General features: G+C 46.1%; 1 protein-coding gene across 1 annotated transcript in view; it reads right to left on the bottom strand.

Annotated features, from left to right (window-relative positions):
* The window catches only part of LOC129342973 (uncharacterized), an 87,134-nt gene that overhangs the window by 10,725 nt on the left and 58,362 nt on the right, over positions 1–18,047 (bottom strand). The window contains exons 2-4 of the mRNA XM_054998931.1: positions 15,577–15,711; positions 11,358–12,558; positions 2,565–2,770 (exon numbers count right to left, since the gene is read on the bottom strand). Of these exons, the coding sequence (XP_054854906.1) occupies positions 2,565–2,770; positions 11,358–12,558; positions 15,577–15,674 (1,505 nt within the window). The 5' untranslated portion in view covers positions 15,675–15,711. The remainder of the gene's footprint in view (positions 1–2,564; positions 2,771–11,357; positions 12,559–15,576; positions 15,712–18,047) is intronic.

Below are 18,047 nucleotides of genomic sequence, written 5' to 3'. Positions count from 1 at the left end.
AGCAGAGAGGCAGGAAGCAGGCATGGGCATTGCTGCCCCTAACAGTCTGGCAGAGCTTCAAAACAGCAAGGCAGGAAACTGGCACAGTTCATAGCAAGCTCCATAACAGGAGGGTGGCGGGGGGGCTGGCAACAATCGCACTACATAAACCCCAGCCAAGATGCTCTATAGTTCATTAGTTAGGGTGCATGGCTCGGAATTCCACCTCAGAGCTCACTGCAATGTGGGTTTAGAGTATGCGGCATTGCAGTTTGGTGGCCAAAGAAAAGCAGAGAGGGCATGGAGCAGTACCGGTGGGATATTTAGCACAAACATCCAAGGGAAAGAGCAAAGTCCACACTGTGTTGCTAACATGTCTCAAGTCACTACAGAACCCTAACAGGTTTCCCACTCTGGGGGCTGGAATAGATGCAGCACACACTGATAGGTAAGCAGGGGTGGAGTCTAGCTAGCTTGACTCAGGTGTCCTATCTACCTTCCGCATTCCCCGTATGTGGGCTGGCTGCTGCCCCGACAAAGCTGGCTCCTCCAGTTGAGGCCAGTGGAGTGGGTGTATGGGGTCTCCCTGAATCAGCCAGTCCTGGCACCATGCTCCACGTTATGCAAAGGGGCATACTCCCCTTTATTTACCAGGATCAGCTACTTATGCGGAGCGGGGATGCTGGTGTAACATCTCTTTCTATGGCTTCTATGGGGCTTAGGAAGCACACTTTCACACAATTTTAAGTTAAGAAAAAAATATTAAAACCTTGTAAAAATTAAGACAATACAACGATTTTTTGAGTTAACTAAACCCTTAAGTGCAACCATACCAAAACTTTAAACCAACATCTTTAAAAAGGTAAACAGTTCAACTTGTCTGATAGAGTCCTTCCAATTTCACTATCCTTCCCATTTGAAGCAACTAGAGCCCAGGTTTCTGTCCTCTTCTTGGGGGATTACAGCCCTGCAAAAATAATACAATCCCAGTAACACCAACCAAACACAACACACAAACACTACTTTTAGTCATATTGTCCACATACAACATTTCTGATTACCTTTTCAAGGTGATAAGAGCGTATTAATTATTATTCAGCTGCCTAGCTCTAGCTGCTGATTCCACCCTACTGGGGTAAACCAATTACCTCTTCAGGGTTACATTGGCAGCCCCACACTGGGCTTTTAGCACACACTCTTGTCAAGTGCCCCTCCAACAGGGAACATGGCACAACTGCAGGTCGGGGTACCTGGCAGCTGGCCCAGTGTGCTCTGTGGAACAGCTGGACAAGTAACCATCGGATTCCTCACCTTGTACGATTTGAGCTCTATGCAGCTGCAGCAGCCATGGATGGATCCTCTTCAATAGCAGAGCGCTTTCTCTTGAGTTTAGGAAGGGCCCACTGGATGGCAACACCATGCACCTCACGGAGTCTCCTGGCAAATGGGCCCTCTGTGGGGATGCAACTGTGAAAACTTCTGGGGTGCCACAGGCATGGCTGTAGCCGGTACGGCATCTCTGTTCCTGACCATAGTTGCACATGTTGTTACCTGAAGTGGTCTCCTTGCATAAATATGATTTATGGTTTATGGGGGGGGGGGGAATTAGCTCGCAAAGAAGACGGCTATACGAGAGGCAGTAACTGGAATCGAATCACCTGTGTCTACGGGGTCCCAATCCCAACAAGCCAAGCGAGTCTGGTGCTTCAGATCAATCAGTAACTTTTATTAAAGAACAGAACTTCATGCACATACACACCAATTACTGGGGGAAAATAACCACACACACACACAGAGTCCTAGGAAATACAGCCAGAGAGTTGGGAATAGAGCTGGAGGGAGTGATTATATCTACCTATCTTGGAGAAGCGGTCCAGTCCATGGAGGAAGAGAGTAGCTTCGAATGCCAGCATCCTCAGCCAAGAGAGAAACAGGCTTAGGGAAGTGGCCCCAAGGGAGAAGCCAGAAGGCTTGCATGATTTGAATGAGGCCAGGGCTCGACCTTTATAGGAAAAATGTTCCCTGAGGTAGAGGAGAGTCCCTCTGGCATTTAGGACAAAGAGTTTGATGGTCGGTTCCTGGGTGTAACAAAAGATTTAAGTACTTGGATTAATGGCTGGCAGGGTGTGTGAATGCAGATGCACACCTGGTTCTAGCCCTGCACAAAAAGGACGGTTTTCCTGATGAAGTACACTGGAGCTACGTTAATGGATTTTGGTGACAAATGCAATGTTCCAGGAATGACAGTACGTGCTTATGAATGCCATTTGATCAGTTCCTCAATCATGGATAGGAAATCTCATCAGGGAATGTGATAAGTGGGGGTGACACTACGAGTCCTTTATTGCTCTGGTCACGGGCGAGGCCAGGAAAATAGCAAGTCCAATGGCTGCTCAATCACTCCACATTCCAATATGGCATTCCATGTATGCCTGGTTCTTCCAGATGGGACGTAGCAATGGCAGGGGCTCCCTGGTGGCCATCCAGCAGCCATTTTAAACTTCAGAGGCTTGTACACTTTTAATATTACACGCAGCTATATGAAAACTGCTGTACAACGGGCGGAGGCTGGGCTGACTGCTTACAATGTTTCCGTTTTGCATCTCTGCAGGTGGTGATCCAACAAGAAGACCTGAGAGGATGACTGTTGCTGGTATGGCCACTCTGCTCGGTCACCAGTGTCAGCCCAGTGACCAGAATTTCCCCTCCTGCCCAACTTCACAATCAGCAAGGCCACCACAGCCACATGCATGCTGAGCTCGGGATCGCTTGGCCTGCCTCCTCCAGGCTCCTGAAGAACAGGTCACAGAGACATAGGGGCCAGCCTGCATGGAGAGAACTGGAGAGCTGCATGGAGAACTCCTAATTTACTGGACCTCTTAATGAATTAATACATTACTGTTCAATAAAGCTTGGCGTGTTCTACAATTCTGACCCTGTCCATTCATTTGAGAGGGGACGAAACTTCCTCCTAGACTTTTTTGACATTTCCCTTGGGCTAGAGGCGGCACAATGTTGGTGTGGACAGAGACGCAGACTTAATTTTCGCCTTATTTATTGCTTACTGTGGCATCCAGGGGATAGAGAACCCCATACCTATAACTTCTTCCAGTATCCCAAAACAATGGGCCAGTTGAAGCTCTTCTCAGTCCAAAGAAAGGTCATCTTGCTTGTCAGAGATGCAGGAATCCACCAGAGTCCTGGGGAAGTTTTGCCCCCACAACAAGCAGCTGACAGAGTTTTCAAAGAAAGACTTTCAGTCAACGGTCTGTGTCAAGACAAGCCTTTAAAATCCTATATGGCTCACCTGCTTGTGTGACTTTAGTTCGGGAATGTAGGTTTCCACAGGCCCCAACTCAATCTGGTCTTGGAGAAATAATGCAGTCCTGCTGATTAGACATAGGCACGAACCGCATTACGAACGCAAAAACCCCACGAACTGCCAGATTGTCTGTTCGCGAACCAGCAGTTCGTGAGGGTCCATAGCCAACGAACGAATGTTTGTAAAAAGCTCAGTTTGTTGCATTCGTTGCCCCCCTCCAACAAGCAGCTGACAGAGTTTTCAAACGAGGACTTTCAGTCAACGGTCTGTGTCAAGACAAGCCTTTAAAATCCTATATGGCTAACCTGTTTGTGTGATTTTGATTTAGGAGTGTACATTTCCACAGGCCCAAACTCAGTCTGGAGAAAGAATGCAAGCCTCCTGATTAGTTGCACCTAGAGCCTGTTTTTCTTAAGGGAAAATACCCTCTCTCATCCCTCATGCTAGCACTGTAAATTATCTAAATAATAATAATAATAACATTCAGTTTATATACCACCCTTCAGGACAACAATGCCCACTCAGAGCAGTTTACAAAATGTGTTATTATTATCTTCACGACAATCAACCTGTGAGGTGGGTGGAGCTGAGAGAGCTCTAAGAGAGCTGTGACTGACCCAGGGTCACCCAACTGGCTTCAAGCAGAGGACTGAGGAATCAAATACGGTTTTCCAGATAAGAGTCCCGTCGCTCTTAACCACTACACCAAACTGGCTCTGTGCCCTGATTGGTTGATAGCTCTTGAAAAGGCTGCTCACTGCACTCTAGATGCTCTCTATTCAGAACAATTCTACCAGCTTGTGAGAGAGACTCTTTGCTCCAAGCAGGATACCAAGATGACCAGAACAGCTTGGCATTGTTTGGGATTTTCCTTTCTAAGCCTGGAAGCTACTTTAGAGATGCAAGACAGCAAGCTTTTTAATGTCTAGTTAGATAGAGTTAGCCAACATAGACAAGCTGTTATTATTTTCTTTGCCTACTAGAAACAGAGCCCGTTGTGAGAAAAAATACAATGGGGTTTAGAAAACTGATTTAGCAGGGCCCTGCTGCGGGGCCTTGGGAGGGCAGTGCTGCCAGGCTGGGCCTCTCTGCTGCCTCCATGGCCCACATCAGGCAGCTCCAGAAGCTGGAAGTACTGCTGGGGGGCGGCAAGGGCCCTGGAGTACTCCTGCGACCCACAGCCACCGGATTCATCCCTGCAACCAGCTGCAGAGCAGGGAGCATTGCGGGGGTGGGCATCAAGAGCTTACCAGACACGTGGAATGAAGCTAATATTGCTCTGATACCAAAGGAGTCACAAGAATTAACGAATGTTAAAAATTACGGACCAATTTCTTTAATAAGTAACAATTATAAAATATTTGCAAGAATATTAGTAGACAGACTGAAAGTTTGGCTGATGGATTTTGTTGGAGAAGATCAGGCTGGATTTTTGCCTAATAGACAGCTAAAGGATAATTTGAGAGTAGTTTTAAATGCTATTGAGTACTATGATGAACACCCGGACAAGGAGGTAGGTCTTTTTTTTGCGGATGCAGAAAAGGTATTTGATAATTTAAACTGGGAATTTATGTTTGCAACAGTGGAAAAGATGGACTTTGGTAAAGAATTTATAGAGGCAGTAAGAACCATTTATAAAAATCAAAGAGTGGCAATATGTGTTAACAATGACCTGACGGAGAAATTTGAAATAAGAAAAGGTACAAGACAAGGATGTCCACTTTCACCATTACTATTTGTTATGATAATAGAAGTGCTATTAAGGCAAATAAGAGAGGACGATAATATTAGAGGAATAAAATTAAAAGGTTTTTCATATAAGCTGAGAGCATTTGCTGACGATGTAATGTTTATAGTGGAAGACCCAATCCAAGTTTTACCGAGATTATTAGTCAAGATTAAAGAATATGGAGACTTAGCAGGCTTTTACATTAATAAAAATAAATCGAAAATAATAACCAAAAACATGACCAAGAAGAAACAACAGGAGCTGATGGAAGTAACAGAATGTGAGGTGGTACAGAAAACAAAATATTTAGGAATAGAATTAACAGCTAAGAATATTGATTTGTTCAAGAATAATTATGAAAAACTTTGGTCGCAAATAGAAAAAGATATGTCGAAGAGGAACAAATTGAATTTGTCATGGATGGGTCGGATTGCCACAATTAAAATGAATGTATTATCTAGAATAATGTTTTTGTTGCAAACGATACCAATAGTAAAAGACAAAAAACAGTTTGAAAAATGGCAGAGAAAAATATCAGAATTTGTTTGGGCAGGGAAGAAACCAAGAGTAAAAATGAAGGTACTCTGTGATGCTAAAGAAAGGGGTGGTCTGCAATTACCGAATTTACAATTGTATCATGAAGCAATATGCTTAGTATGGTTAAGAGAATGCGTGTCATTATCTAATCATAAATTGTTGACATTGGAAGGGCATAATAAGCTTTTTGGATGGCATGCATATCTATGGTATGATAAACATAAAATGGATGCAATGTTCCAACACCATTATTTGAGACGAAATATATTTGCTACCTGGCTGAAATATAAGAAATTTATAAATGAAGAAAAACCTATGTGGATTGTTCCAGCTGAGGTGGCAAATCTGAATTTGGAATACAAAGGAGATGAATGGATTACTTATAAAGACCTTTTAAAATGTGAAAAGAATGTATTTAAGATTAAAATGAATGAAGAACTGCCATTTAAATATGGATGGCTACAATACCGGCAAATTAAAAATATATTTGAATTCAACCAAAGAAAGACAGGACTTAGAATTAAAAATTCTCAACTAGAAGAACTTTTATTGGGGGAAGGGAACGAAATAATTTCTAGAATATACAAATTGCTGTTGAAATAGTATACAGAAGATGAGACAGTTAAGGTGCAAATGGTTAAATGGGCAATAAATTATAATAAAGAGATCACAATGTAGACATGGGGACATTTATGGAAGAATATTTTAAAAATTTCAACATGTACCAGTATTAGAGAAAATGGTTACAAAATGGTATATAGATGGTATTTAACGCTGAAAAAGTAGCTATTGCTAATAACCAATTATTGAATAAGTGTTGGAAATGTAAAGAGCATGAAGGTTCTTTGTACCACATGTGGTGGACATGTGAAAAAGCTAGGGACTTCTGGTCTAAGATGTGTGCTGAAATTTCTTTAATACTTAAAAAAGTCTTGTAAGAAATCCAGAAATGTTATTGCTCTCTTTGCATTTAGAGGATATAAATAGTAAAGATAGAGTGCTACTTTATTATATGATAACGGCAGTGAGAACTTTATATGCACAATATTGGAAAAAAAGAAGAAATTCCAGAAGTTGGAGAATGGATTCAAAAATTGTTGCACATGGCGGAAATGGACAAGCTAACGAGCAAATTGAGAGACAGTGATCCAAAAGAATTTATGGAGGACTGAGGGAAATTGAAAGAATATTTGGGGGAAAAATGGGATGTTAAAGGGCATTTATGGTCTTTCGAGAATTACTAAATAAGATAAGATGTAGTATAGTGTAAATCTTTACCTTTAAAATAAATATTAACAAATAATAAGAAGAATTAGAATTAGAATTTTGGAAAGGAAAAAGGGGTTGCAGTGCTGTTGGAAGTCAATATAGAAAAAGGGGAGGGGAGGGGATGGGGAACATATGAAGAATTAAAGGGGTTAGTAATAGTATGTAACAATATATAATGTATGTTAACCCATCTAATAAAAATCTTTTATTAAAAAAAAGAGCCCTGGTGTGCTCCTGCACCTTACATCTGGCTGCAGAGGCAGGGAGTGCTACCGCTGGGTGGGGGGTGGGTGGGCAGCAATGGCCTTGGTGGGCTCCTAGGCCCCACATCTGCCTGGCAATGCTATGGGTAGTAGACCTGGCCTCTAGGAGTAGAAAGGCCAGGTGTACCCAGCCAGCAGAAGTGTGGCAGGTATACCAGGTATACCCTCTGAGGGTCCAGAGGCCAGGTCTACCAGCCCAGCAGCCAAGGAAGGGGAAGGTAGATCTGGTCTCTGAGGGAAAAAGTCAGGGGGGGGAGGAAGAGGAGGCAACCAGGGCGCTTCAGCACCTATCGGGCTGGTGAAAAAGCAGGGGAGGGGAAGAGGAGGTGGCTGGCCAGGGCGCTTCAACACCCACTGGGCTGGTGGAAAGGCGGGGGAGGGAAGAGGGGTGCTTCAGCACCCATCAGGCTGGTGGAAAAGGGAGGCAAAGAAGAAGGGAGAAGAGGAGGCGGCTGGCCAGGGCACTTCAGTACCCACCAGTGTTGCCAAGGACCCCCTTCTCCTCCTGTTATGAGGCCTGCCATGAACTGTGTCAGTTTCCTGTGTTGCTGTTTAAAGATCTACTAAGGACTCTGTCTTAGGGCAGCACCGCCTGTGCCTATTTCCTGTTCTCCTTGCTGCAATGGACTGTGCCATCCATGTCTGTCTCCTGCCTCCTTGGGCACCTATCTCACCTGGGCCCAGTGCCCTGCTGCCAGCAGCACAGTTCCAGCCGTAGGGAGCCTCCACGAGCCTGGCCAGGCACCCCCTGGTCAGGTCCCGCGGAGCACCCCTTGCAGGCTGGTCGCTGAGTCTGCCCTCACCATTGGGCAGCCCGCTAGCAAGCCCAAGCCGTGCTAAGGAAGAAGCCATGTTCCAATGCAGTAAAAAGCCAGCCTGGACAGTTTACTTTGAGGCTGCCATTTCGTGAAAGCAAGCCAGTCACGTCTACAGCGGCCGACCTCGCCCTGCACTGCATATCTCGGAAGCCACCCCTGAATGGAAGCTAAGTGCCGACTGTCCAGAACAGCTAATGGACGCATCTCAATGCAGCCACCGCATTCCAGAGCTGATGCCATCAAGACAATGCCAGCCTCCTGGCCAATCCAATCAACCTGCCCGGCACTCCCTTCCCCTCCTTTGTCCCCTCTTCCCAAGGTGTCACAGTCTTACAATCAGACACTAAAGTGGCCCATCAAGGGTAGTTGTAGAGCCATCAAGCCTTTGTTCCCCTTTTGAGAACCACAGGGAAAGGCACCTGCCCCAGGGTACGTTTTGGGGTATTTAAGCCGGCCTCCCCGGCCATGAAGTGTGTGTGCCATTCCCATCCTGAACCTCCGCTGCTTCGCTCTCTCTACGGGTCTAGTGCAGGCACTAGATACCACCATGCTTCACTGCTACATCTTTCTTCCACGCCGTGACCCGGTGAGTATACCCAGTTCCATCGATCTCAAGTGGGCTCTCCTGCTAATGCAACCGGCTCTATCTTTCCAACTCTTTATTTCCTCGTTCCTTGTATGTACCTTGTTTGTGTGTGTTATTTTAGGCATACGCAACATTATTAGTAAACCACATTTTATCTTTATTAGTCTCGCCTCTTTATTGCATGAGTGATCTGAAGGAGGGACTCTGGTATAGCTGGTCAAGATCCCACACTAATTTAAATCCAGACTGCAAGCTAATTTCCCCTAAAATAGCAGTTCTGGTAACACCAGGTGGGTGGAAAGGCGGGCAGGGGGGAGAGGAAATGGCTGGCCAGGGCCGGTGGAAAGGCCAGGAGCACCGGGAAGGGAGGAGACGGGTGCCCTGGTGAGCTCATGAGCCCGGCAGTGGCCATTCTGGCCTCCTTGAGTCCCGATTCACAGCAGCAGGTGGGAGTTACTCTCCGCTTATCCCTGCTAGGGGCGCACTCTCGGGCCTGTGCACTGGGATAACCAGTGAGTCGTCAGAAACCCACTTACTGAATTATGTCATAGGATTGCTCTCTGCTTTAATAGACTGGTTCCTACCCTGCATACACTTTTCCAATTCTGAATTAAATAATTAACAAAATATATTTTACTTCTAGTGTCAGGAGGAGTTACTGACTGAATTGTGCCTATACTTTCAGAAACAAGATCCAGGGGCTGAGGAGCATCAAAAATAAGGGCCAGACCTCCCCCTCCCCCCCATAAGCAGTCCTGGTGCCAGGGTTTCTGGTGCTGGAGGCCAACCTTGTGTGCGCCCCGTGTGCGCGCGCCCCAGACTGCGTGATGATGTCATCAAGGCCCCGCAGCTCCCGCAGTCCCTGCCTCACCGCCTCAACGATGGCGCCGGCCCTGCCCATAAGGCTGGTAGGAATTTGAATTGGCTGTCAGTTTACTGCTTAGGAACAGTGTGCGTGTGTGTTATGTGTTATCAAGTTGCCTCCGACCTATGGCGACCCTGTGAATGAAAGACCTCCAAAATGTCCTATCATTAACAGACTTGCTCAGATCTTGCAAACTGGAGGGCATGGTTTCTTTTATTGAGTCCAGCCATCTTGCTTTGGGTTTTCCTCTTTTCTTACTGCCTTCCACTTTTCCTAGCACTATTGACTTTTCCAGAGAACAGTAGCAGGGGCTCTCTAGGCCTAGACAGTCTGAGAAAGACAGTCCTGTAAAGCATGGCTGTGTTTGCAAACCATCCTGGTATCCCCCTTGTAATGAATTTAATCAATTTGTACCCCCTTAAAGTAGGCTTATCAAGTGCCCATTTATTAGGGTTCCCAGGTGTCAGCTTATGGCAAGCAGTCTCCCAGGGATTTCTTCCTCTGCTCTCCGATCCTCATGAACAAGGCTCATTTTGAGGGGGAACATGCCGGAATGCAGTTCTGGCAGGTCCCCAAAGAGGTCACATGTCAGGTGGCCCCGCCCATCTGACTCTCGGCCATTTTGGGCCCATTTTGGCCTGTATTGGGGCTGAAACGGCCCAGATTGGGCCTCTGACAGGTGGTGGATCACTCTCCCACTCAGCAGCTGCCCAATTCTGACCATTTGGGGCCCCTTTTCAGCCATTTTCATCCCCTTTTTGCTATTTTGGGCCCAATTTCGGCTCTGAATGGTCAGGATTGGGTCCAAAACAGACAGGATAGGTGATGTCGGGGAGGGGTTGGCATATGCAAATCAGTTATGCTAACAACACACTTCTAGTGATGGCAAAGGGCATGGCATATGCTAATGAGTTATGCTAATGAGTTATGCTAATGAGTTCCTCCAGCACTTTTTCTACGAAATGACCCCTGCTCATGAATATTATCTCTGCACAATTACATCCTTTCCGGAGCAACTGATCTTTAGTACTCAGCCAAAACCAGAGATTTTTACCTGGAAGTGTACCCAAAAGTGACATAGTGACATCAGCAACGTAGGAAATGTCACACACACCCATGCCCCACCCCACAACCCTTCTGCTGGTTGCCGAGCAACCCTAGGATCTGAACTACTTAATTTTCCGCACACTGTTCCCTTAAGTCACGCTCTTTCAGTGACCTCAGAAGAATTGATACAGGTAAGACCCAGTGAGAGGGCAACTTATCTTTCATCAGGAAAAAACGGTAAATGAGTTGTGTGTTTACATTTTTACCAGGCAGAACTGTTCTCCATGTTAATGATCTTTATTGAAATAAACCATCATTCCTTTTATTAGGCAAGGAATTAAAAGAAACATACACATACTAAGCATCTATTGTTAATGATCTTTAAAAAGAATATCCTAAGAACAGCACAACGCAGTCATGCAGCTTAGATGCTGGTGGGTTCTTTAAATCTGCACTTCACAATGAGTTGACAAACCAAGTTTTTGAGAGGATTCCAGTATCTTTAAGGGGCGCATATAAATACTGTTGTAGAATAGTAAAAAAACATGCCGTGCAGTATCGCATAACCCAACCTTATCAGATCTCAGAAGCTTCTTGGATGGGAGACTGCCAAGAAACACTCTGCAGAGAAAGGCAGCAATTCAGCTTCTCCCTTGCCTTGAAAGCTCCTTAATGCAATCGTAGTATATCAGATGGTACACACAGACATGAATAGAGAGAGCCTGATGAAACTCTTACTTCCTGGGCAATCTTTAAAGGTTACAAAGGTGCTCTCTGGGTCAGGTCAGATCTGGCAACCCTGGTTGGCCTTCTCTAGAGGGAGGTGAAGAACATTCTTAGCTCTGAAAAGCCTGTCTTTTCTTAGCTAGCCACATGAGAATGAAGGTTAATTGCAGGATCTTTTAGAAGGATCTTGAGTCCGTGCGATTAAGACTCGGCAACTGTTGTGAGAAGATTCTCAGCATCTTCCAGAGCATCATCTAGGAAGCGGTTCAGCATGTAGCGTGTGGTGGCAAAAGAATTAACGCCACCTACTAGGGAGCCTAAGACAGGTATGAAATCGGAAAGCTCTTCCAGCACCATTGCAGAGCAACACAACAAGGACTTGGATGTGAGAGACTGTACGAATTCCGGGTTGATCTGGTTGGACATCGGAGACTTTTTGACAGCAGACTTGAGCACCTCGACAGGTTTGCCAACCCGCTTTGCAAGATTACGGAGGGAATCTTCATCCAAGCCAAAGGCCTTGCAGAACTCTTTCATTGTTGTCACCAAGAGGCCAATATCAAAAGCGAGAGAGAGCCCTGGCATAGGGATCGCCCCAACGCCACAAGACAAAAGGGCTTTCTTCCATATAACGGCCTCCATAACAGCCTTTTTTTCTTGCAGGGCTTTTCTCGAGAACGCTGGCATAGCCATAATTAGAAGCGGTCTCTTGATGTCATTCAGGTCACCTGCCAGAGTCTTCTGCAGGAGAGGGAAGTCATACTTACTCAAATACCAACTGGATATGAGAAAAACTCTGGGATCATCCGCTCCTTCCTCTTTCAGATTGCAAAGGCAATATTTTCTTATCTCTTCCAAGGTTTGCATCTCACTAAAGTTCGGCTTCCTTCTTTCAGCTTCTATAGCCTGATCCACTTTGGTGCGAACAAAGTAAAACTTCTTCTGCATCTTTTTTATTTCTGAGGCCAGCATGGTGTCATGGTCCGTGAAGCGTTCTGAGGCGACGATGATGAAGAAATCGTACCTGCTAAAATTTACCTTCTGAAGGTATTCCTTTGGTTTAAATTCACGTGTCCCTATTCCTGGTAGATCCCATAATGTTAGTTCTGGGTAAGTAGGATGGGAATATGGCTCTGGGTCCATAGTTGTCTGTTTCACCCCAGTTTTAGCTGCGCCTTCTTCAAAATCTGAAATATTGCGGAAGGCATTCACGAGGGATGATTTACCAGCCCCTGAAACCCCCGTGAACGCAATATCAAGTGTTGTGTTCTTTAATACATTTGACTCTTTATCAATATCAGCTAAAACTTTTTGGAGAATGCTTCGTTCCAAAGAGGCTTTCAGCTCTGCAAGATCCTTTTCCATAAATTGTTTTGAATTGGTACCAGGCATAGCTGTTCTGGATTTTTCAGTTGTCCTAAATAACAACAGACATATAACGTTGGTTACTTCATGAAGGATTATAGTTCAATGGACATTTTCTTTTAACATTCTAGTTTTAATTGTGGAGACAATTTTTTTAATCCCTCTCCTTGGTGTATTTGATTTTCATGGTGGAAGAGAGGATGGTTGGCCTAAAAAACACACTGCAAGATTTTCCTTCCCTTTGGCTTTCCCCCCAGTCATCCGAAAACAATGGGCCAACATGATGTTCCATTGCTATGCTTGTCCCTACATGACTTGAGGATGAACTCCACCAGCTAGGGCAAATTCAAATGCTGTCTGCTCCTGCTCAGACTGTGTGGCATTAGGGGGCAAAGAGACCATCTATGTTCAACCATTTGAACTGCCTTATCAAACATTAGATAATTTCCAAGACTGCCTAAGGGCCAAGCTACAAGTGATGAATGACACTTGAATGGCAAGTGGATTGAGTGGAGGGCAAGTGAACAGGGAGAAATACACTTGCTGTTCCAAGTGTCATTCGTCACTTGCAGCTTGGCCCTAAGTCTTGCCAAATCAGACATACACTGAAGAGTTCCTTGTTTGGAGCTCCCCGCAATTTTGGAATCATCATTCTCAAGCTTCCTTCTCCCCACATCCCATGCTGGCATGTTCCTAACCTGAGCAGCCCCTGAAAGCTGTTCCATGCCACGTTGGCAATATATATGCGCAGCCCATCGGGACAGATTAGTTTCCCCAACAAGGCAAAAGGCAGCCCCCTGGAGCAAACAAACAGAGGAGACTTACATCTTGTATCCCCGCATGGTAATACCCCACTCCAAATCAAATTCCCCTTGTCAATCAAAATCAGCAAGGGTCAAGCCCAGGAGCATCTTAATAACAAGCAAGATTTCCAGGGTTTAAGTTTTCAAGAGTCAAGGATCCTTTCATCAGATCAAATGAAGGGAGTTTTGACTCTCAAAAACCTGTACTATGGAAATCTAGTTGGTGTTTAAGGTGCTACTGGACTAGACTCTCTTCTCAACACGGCTATGGACCTGAAGTGATCTCCCCTTCCTCCTCTAGCTGGGTTTCATCCATCTAGATAGACTCTTTGCTTCATGTGTGTTCAGGGTTCACATACTACTTGATCCAACTCAAGAGCCAAGCTGCAAGAGCTGGATTACGCAACGAAGAGTACGTGAAGGGAGTCGCAAATTTCCTCTTTGCCTCCTGAAGGCTCTGTCAGTTTCACACACACACACACCCAGAGGCAAAGAGGAAATAAACCCTCTGAGCAGCAATCTCCCTGGACCTGTAGAGAGTGGAAATTGACAAAGCCTTCCAATCTCTTTTAAAACTCAGAGACAAGCTACAAGTGACGCCTTACACAGGTTGGACACTTGTCAGCTTACCTCAAGTTTTGATGGGAAATGTAGGCGTCCTGGTTTTACAGCTTGGCTCTCCATTACAGCTGCAAGACCAGGATGCCTACATTTCCCATCAAAACTTGAGGGAAGCTGACAAGTGTCCAACCTGTGTCAGGCGTCACTTGTAGCTTGGCTCTCAGCTTCCCAGCTAATATTGTGACTCCCTCCCTGTGTTCCTCCTCATGTAATTCATCTCTTGTAGCTTAGCTCTCAAACATCACATGAATACAAATACTGAGTTACCTTGCTCTATGGGCCTCTGGAATCTTATTTTCCTAATCCCACCTGTGGTTCCTGATGAAATTAAACACTACCCGCCTTTGTCCTATCCTGCTAGGCTTGCCAGATTCCCACCGTGGAGGCTCCCCCACCCCTGGTCCTGTTTCCTGCTGTCACTTCTGCAGCCAGAGGGAGAAAAATTATGTTTAAAAAATTGCCATTGGTGTGACAACGTTGCATCACTTCTAGGGAAAACCTCAGTCCAATCTAGGGACTTCAGTCCAATCTAGGAGTCAGTGGAAATCCTGTGGTAAAACAATAGAGTTTCCAGCAATTCCTAGAGCAGAGTGACATCACCTCCAGGTTTCCACCAGAAATTCCATAACATAGTAATACTGACAATGCTCCCTCATGTCTCCTTATCCCAAGGCCGCCTGGCTGGCAACTCTATATCCTGCTGATTCCTTTGAAGGAGTTCAAAAATGTACACATCCCCGCTGGAGCTGGGGATGCGGCGGGAAGAGCGAGCCTGCCTGCTCCACCCTACCTGGCCCTGATCCCTGCCTCTCAGCCCTCCCCAGACCCCCCTTGCCCCCCTCCCTGCCAGCCCTCTCCAGACTTCTTCTGCCTCTCAGTCCTCCCCAGACCCCCCTTGTCCCCCTCCCTGCCAGCCCTCCTCAGACTCCTTCTGCCTCTTAGCCCTTCCCAGACCCCTTTGCCCCCCTGCCTGCCAGCCCTCCTCAGACTCCTTCAGCCTCTCAGTTATCCCCAGACCCCCCTTGTACCCCTCCCTGCCAGCTCTCCTCAGACCCCTCCTGCCTCTCAGCTCTCCCCAGACCCCCCTTGTACCCCTCCCTGCCAGCCCTCCTCAGACTCCTTCTGCCTCTTAGCCCTTCCCAGACCCCTTTGCCCCCCTGCCTGCCAGCCCTTCCCAGATCCCCCATCTATTAGCTCTTCCCAGACCCCCCCCCCCACCTGCCTGCTAGACCTTCCTGGACCCGCCCCCCCATCAGCCGTCCCCAGCCCCAGCTTTCTAGAGCCTGTTGTATTTATTTGCACAACAGGCTTTGTTTCTAGTTTACAATAAAGAAATAAAAAAATGAATATCAAATTAGGTTCCCAACTTCCATTTGGGGCTGGAAGTTCTCCAAGGATTACAACTGATCTCAGGACTATAGATATCACGTCTCAGAAAAAGGTAGCTTTGGAGAGTGAACCTCATGGCATCACACTGAGCTACTGAGCTGCCTCCCCTCCCCAACCTCTGCCCTTCTCAGGCTCCATCCACAAATACCTGGGAAATTTCAAGGCTGGAGTTGGCAACTCTACCAATAAAGGTACTGAGCTGCTGAAATATTGTATAGGCTGTGAAGAAGTTTTGATATCAGGAGAGATTTGCTTACCTTTTAATAGCAAAGGCTGCTTTGAAAAGCTGGAGAGCCAAAGATGACAAGTTGTGTTGGGTGTCTTCCCTCGTCTGCTCCCTCAGAAACGGCCTCATTCATATTTATACTCTGTGATAAAAACATTCCTGAAGTCTCATTCCAGAAAGAGAAAGAGAAAGAGAAAGAGAAAGAGAAAGTACATTTGTTTTTGCAGAAACTGACCTCACTGCCTTATTGACTGGACCAGACTGACATATTACATAACATTTCCAAAAATAGCAGGAATTCGCCACTGCTGTTCCTTTGCAGGATTCCTGTTCCCCCTGCAAATATCTCATGCTGTGAGCAAACAGTTTTTAAAAAAGCAACATGCCTGCCTGCCAAAGTAATAATGCTGCCTTAGGATGTGAGAAGGATTAATAGCACAGCACCAAAATAGAGCAAGAACAGCCCTGGATAACTGAGGGCCAAGCTACAAGTGACGAATGGCACTTGAACAGCAAGTGGATTGAGTGGAGCGCAAGTGAACAGGGAGGAATACACTTGCCGTTCAAGTGTCATTCGTCACTTTAGCTTGGCCCTGGGAGTAATAAGAGCTGGTTGTGCAAGTCAGAGAGGCAGATTTATTCCTCATGTGGTGATACACAAATAGGTGCCAGAGTACTGGAAACAATTGGTGGAAATTATATCACTCTGGTTGGAGAGGTAAACCCCCCATAGGCCACAGATCTTACTGTAAAATTGCATAATTGATATATTGAAAAATCTTCAAGGGGTCGCTCTACATATGATTGCCACAGCTAGCCTGGTCTTCGCTAGGTATCAGAAACAGCCTCTCAAAAATGAATTAATCATGACTGGCTGCTGAAAGGGAGACCTAAACCTTGGTGAAACCACTGGCCTAAAGCCAAATAGAGATCCTTCCAGATTAGATTCGTTATAGTCAAGAGTTGTGCAAAAAATGAGTCTTACAGTAAAGCGTGAGAAATACAGACCTTGCTTCAGTATGGTTTTTATGGTTCGGTAGACATGTTGAATTTGTATATCCTTTTTATTATGTGCATTACTTATTTTTTTAAAGACCAGGTCTGAAGGAAGATAAAAGAAAACTGGAGAGATGGGGGAGCAGAGAAATCAAAGGTGCTGCCCAAAAAAGAGAAGTGGCTAAATGAGGTATAACAACAGCAGCAATAACAATATTAACAATATATAACAATAACAACATTTGATTTATATACCGTCCTTCAAGACAACTTAATGCCCACTCAGAGCTGTTTTCAAAGTGTTGTCATTATCTACACAACAAGCACCCTGTGAGGTGGGTGAGGCTGAGAGAGCTCTGAGAGAGCTGTGACTGACCCAGGATCACCCAGCTGGCTTCAAGCGGAGGAGTGGGGAATCAAACCCGGTTCTCCAGATTAGAGTCCCTCCACTCATAACCACTGCACCAAACTGGCTCTCCTAAACTGGTGAAAAGGGCTACATGGGGAACTGAGAGATCCACATAGCAAGGAAGGGGATAGCATAACAATCAAACATAAATTTTGAACTTTCCCTGCTGTCATACAGGATTCCCCAACGTACTGCCTGTGGGCATCACAGCACTCGATGCTACTTCCTGTCTCCTACAGATTCGGTGGGCAGGATCATTGCAAGGGGGAGTTTATTATTGGCTTCCTCCTTATCCAAAGGGTTCCCATGGCTGCAATAGCGGCCACAGCCACCTCAGGATCAGGAGGACTGGTAAGCACCCGGGGGCTTCTTAGCCAGTGTGTGGTCCTGTTCCCCCTTTCAGGCCTGACCGCCTAATGCTCTAAGCTCCTTTTGCAAAGCAGGGAGGGATGGGATTGTCAGAGCCTCCCCAGCAGCCAGTGTGTGGGTGGGGGGAAACAGCAAGCAGGGGGGAGGAACTTACCAGCCAGTTTGTGCTCTCAAGGTGATGTAATAATGTTACTTCCAGAAGTGACATCATCACGTTGTTGACCTGCCAGAACACTCTAGTTTGGAGGCAAAAACACTATGGCTTTTACCCCATACCATGGCTTCAGCAGGGACAAGATGGTATCACTTCCTGATACAATGGGAAGTGATATCAGCACAACCGCCAGTGACATAGGGTTACAAGTCCCCCTGTGATAGTGGGGGATCCCTTGCTTTCACCCTCACCTCCCACCACCACTCACCTGGACAGGTGGGGGGGGAAGGCATGAGAACAGGCCTCCCGGGCGCAGTCCTAGGGCAGCGCAATGATGTCACTTCCCAGAAATGACATCATAGTGCCGCCCCAAGAGTGTTCTTGTGCTTTGCAGCAGGCTGATTTGGGCCCATTTGAAGCCCGAATTGGACCCCTGCAAAGCATGTGCACACTCCTGCACCTGCCTGATGATGTTACGCAGGACATCGCAGAAGTGATGTCATCACCCAGGGTGCACAGCAAGAAGCATGATGGGAGCAGCAAAAAGGTAGGAACCAGGAGAGTAAGGGGATCT

This window comes from Eublepharis macularius, chromosome 15, assembly GCF_028583425.1.
Source record: "Eublepharis macularius isolate TG4126 chromosome 15, MPM_Emac_v1.0, whole genome shotgun sequence".
In the NCBI taxonomy this organism is placed as follows: Eukaryota; Metazoa; Chordata; class Lepidosauria; order Squamata; family Eublepharidae; genus Eublepharis; species Eublepharis macularius.
The sequence above is the reverse complement of the archived record's forward strand: the minus strand, read 5'-3'. Positions and strand labels throughout refer to the sequence as shown.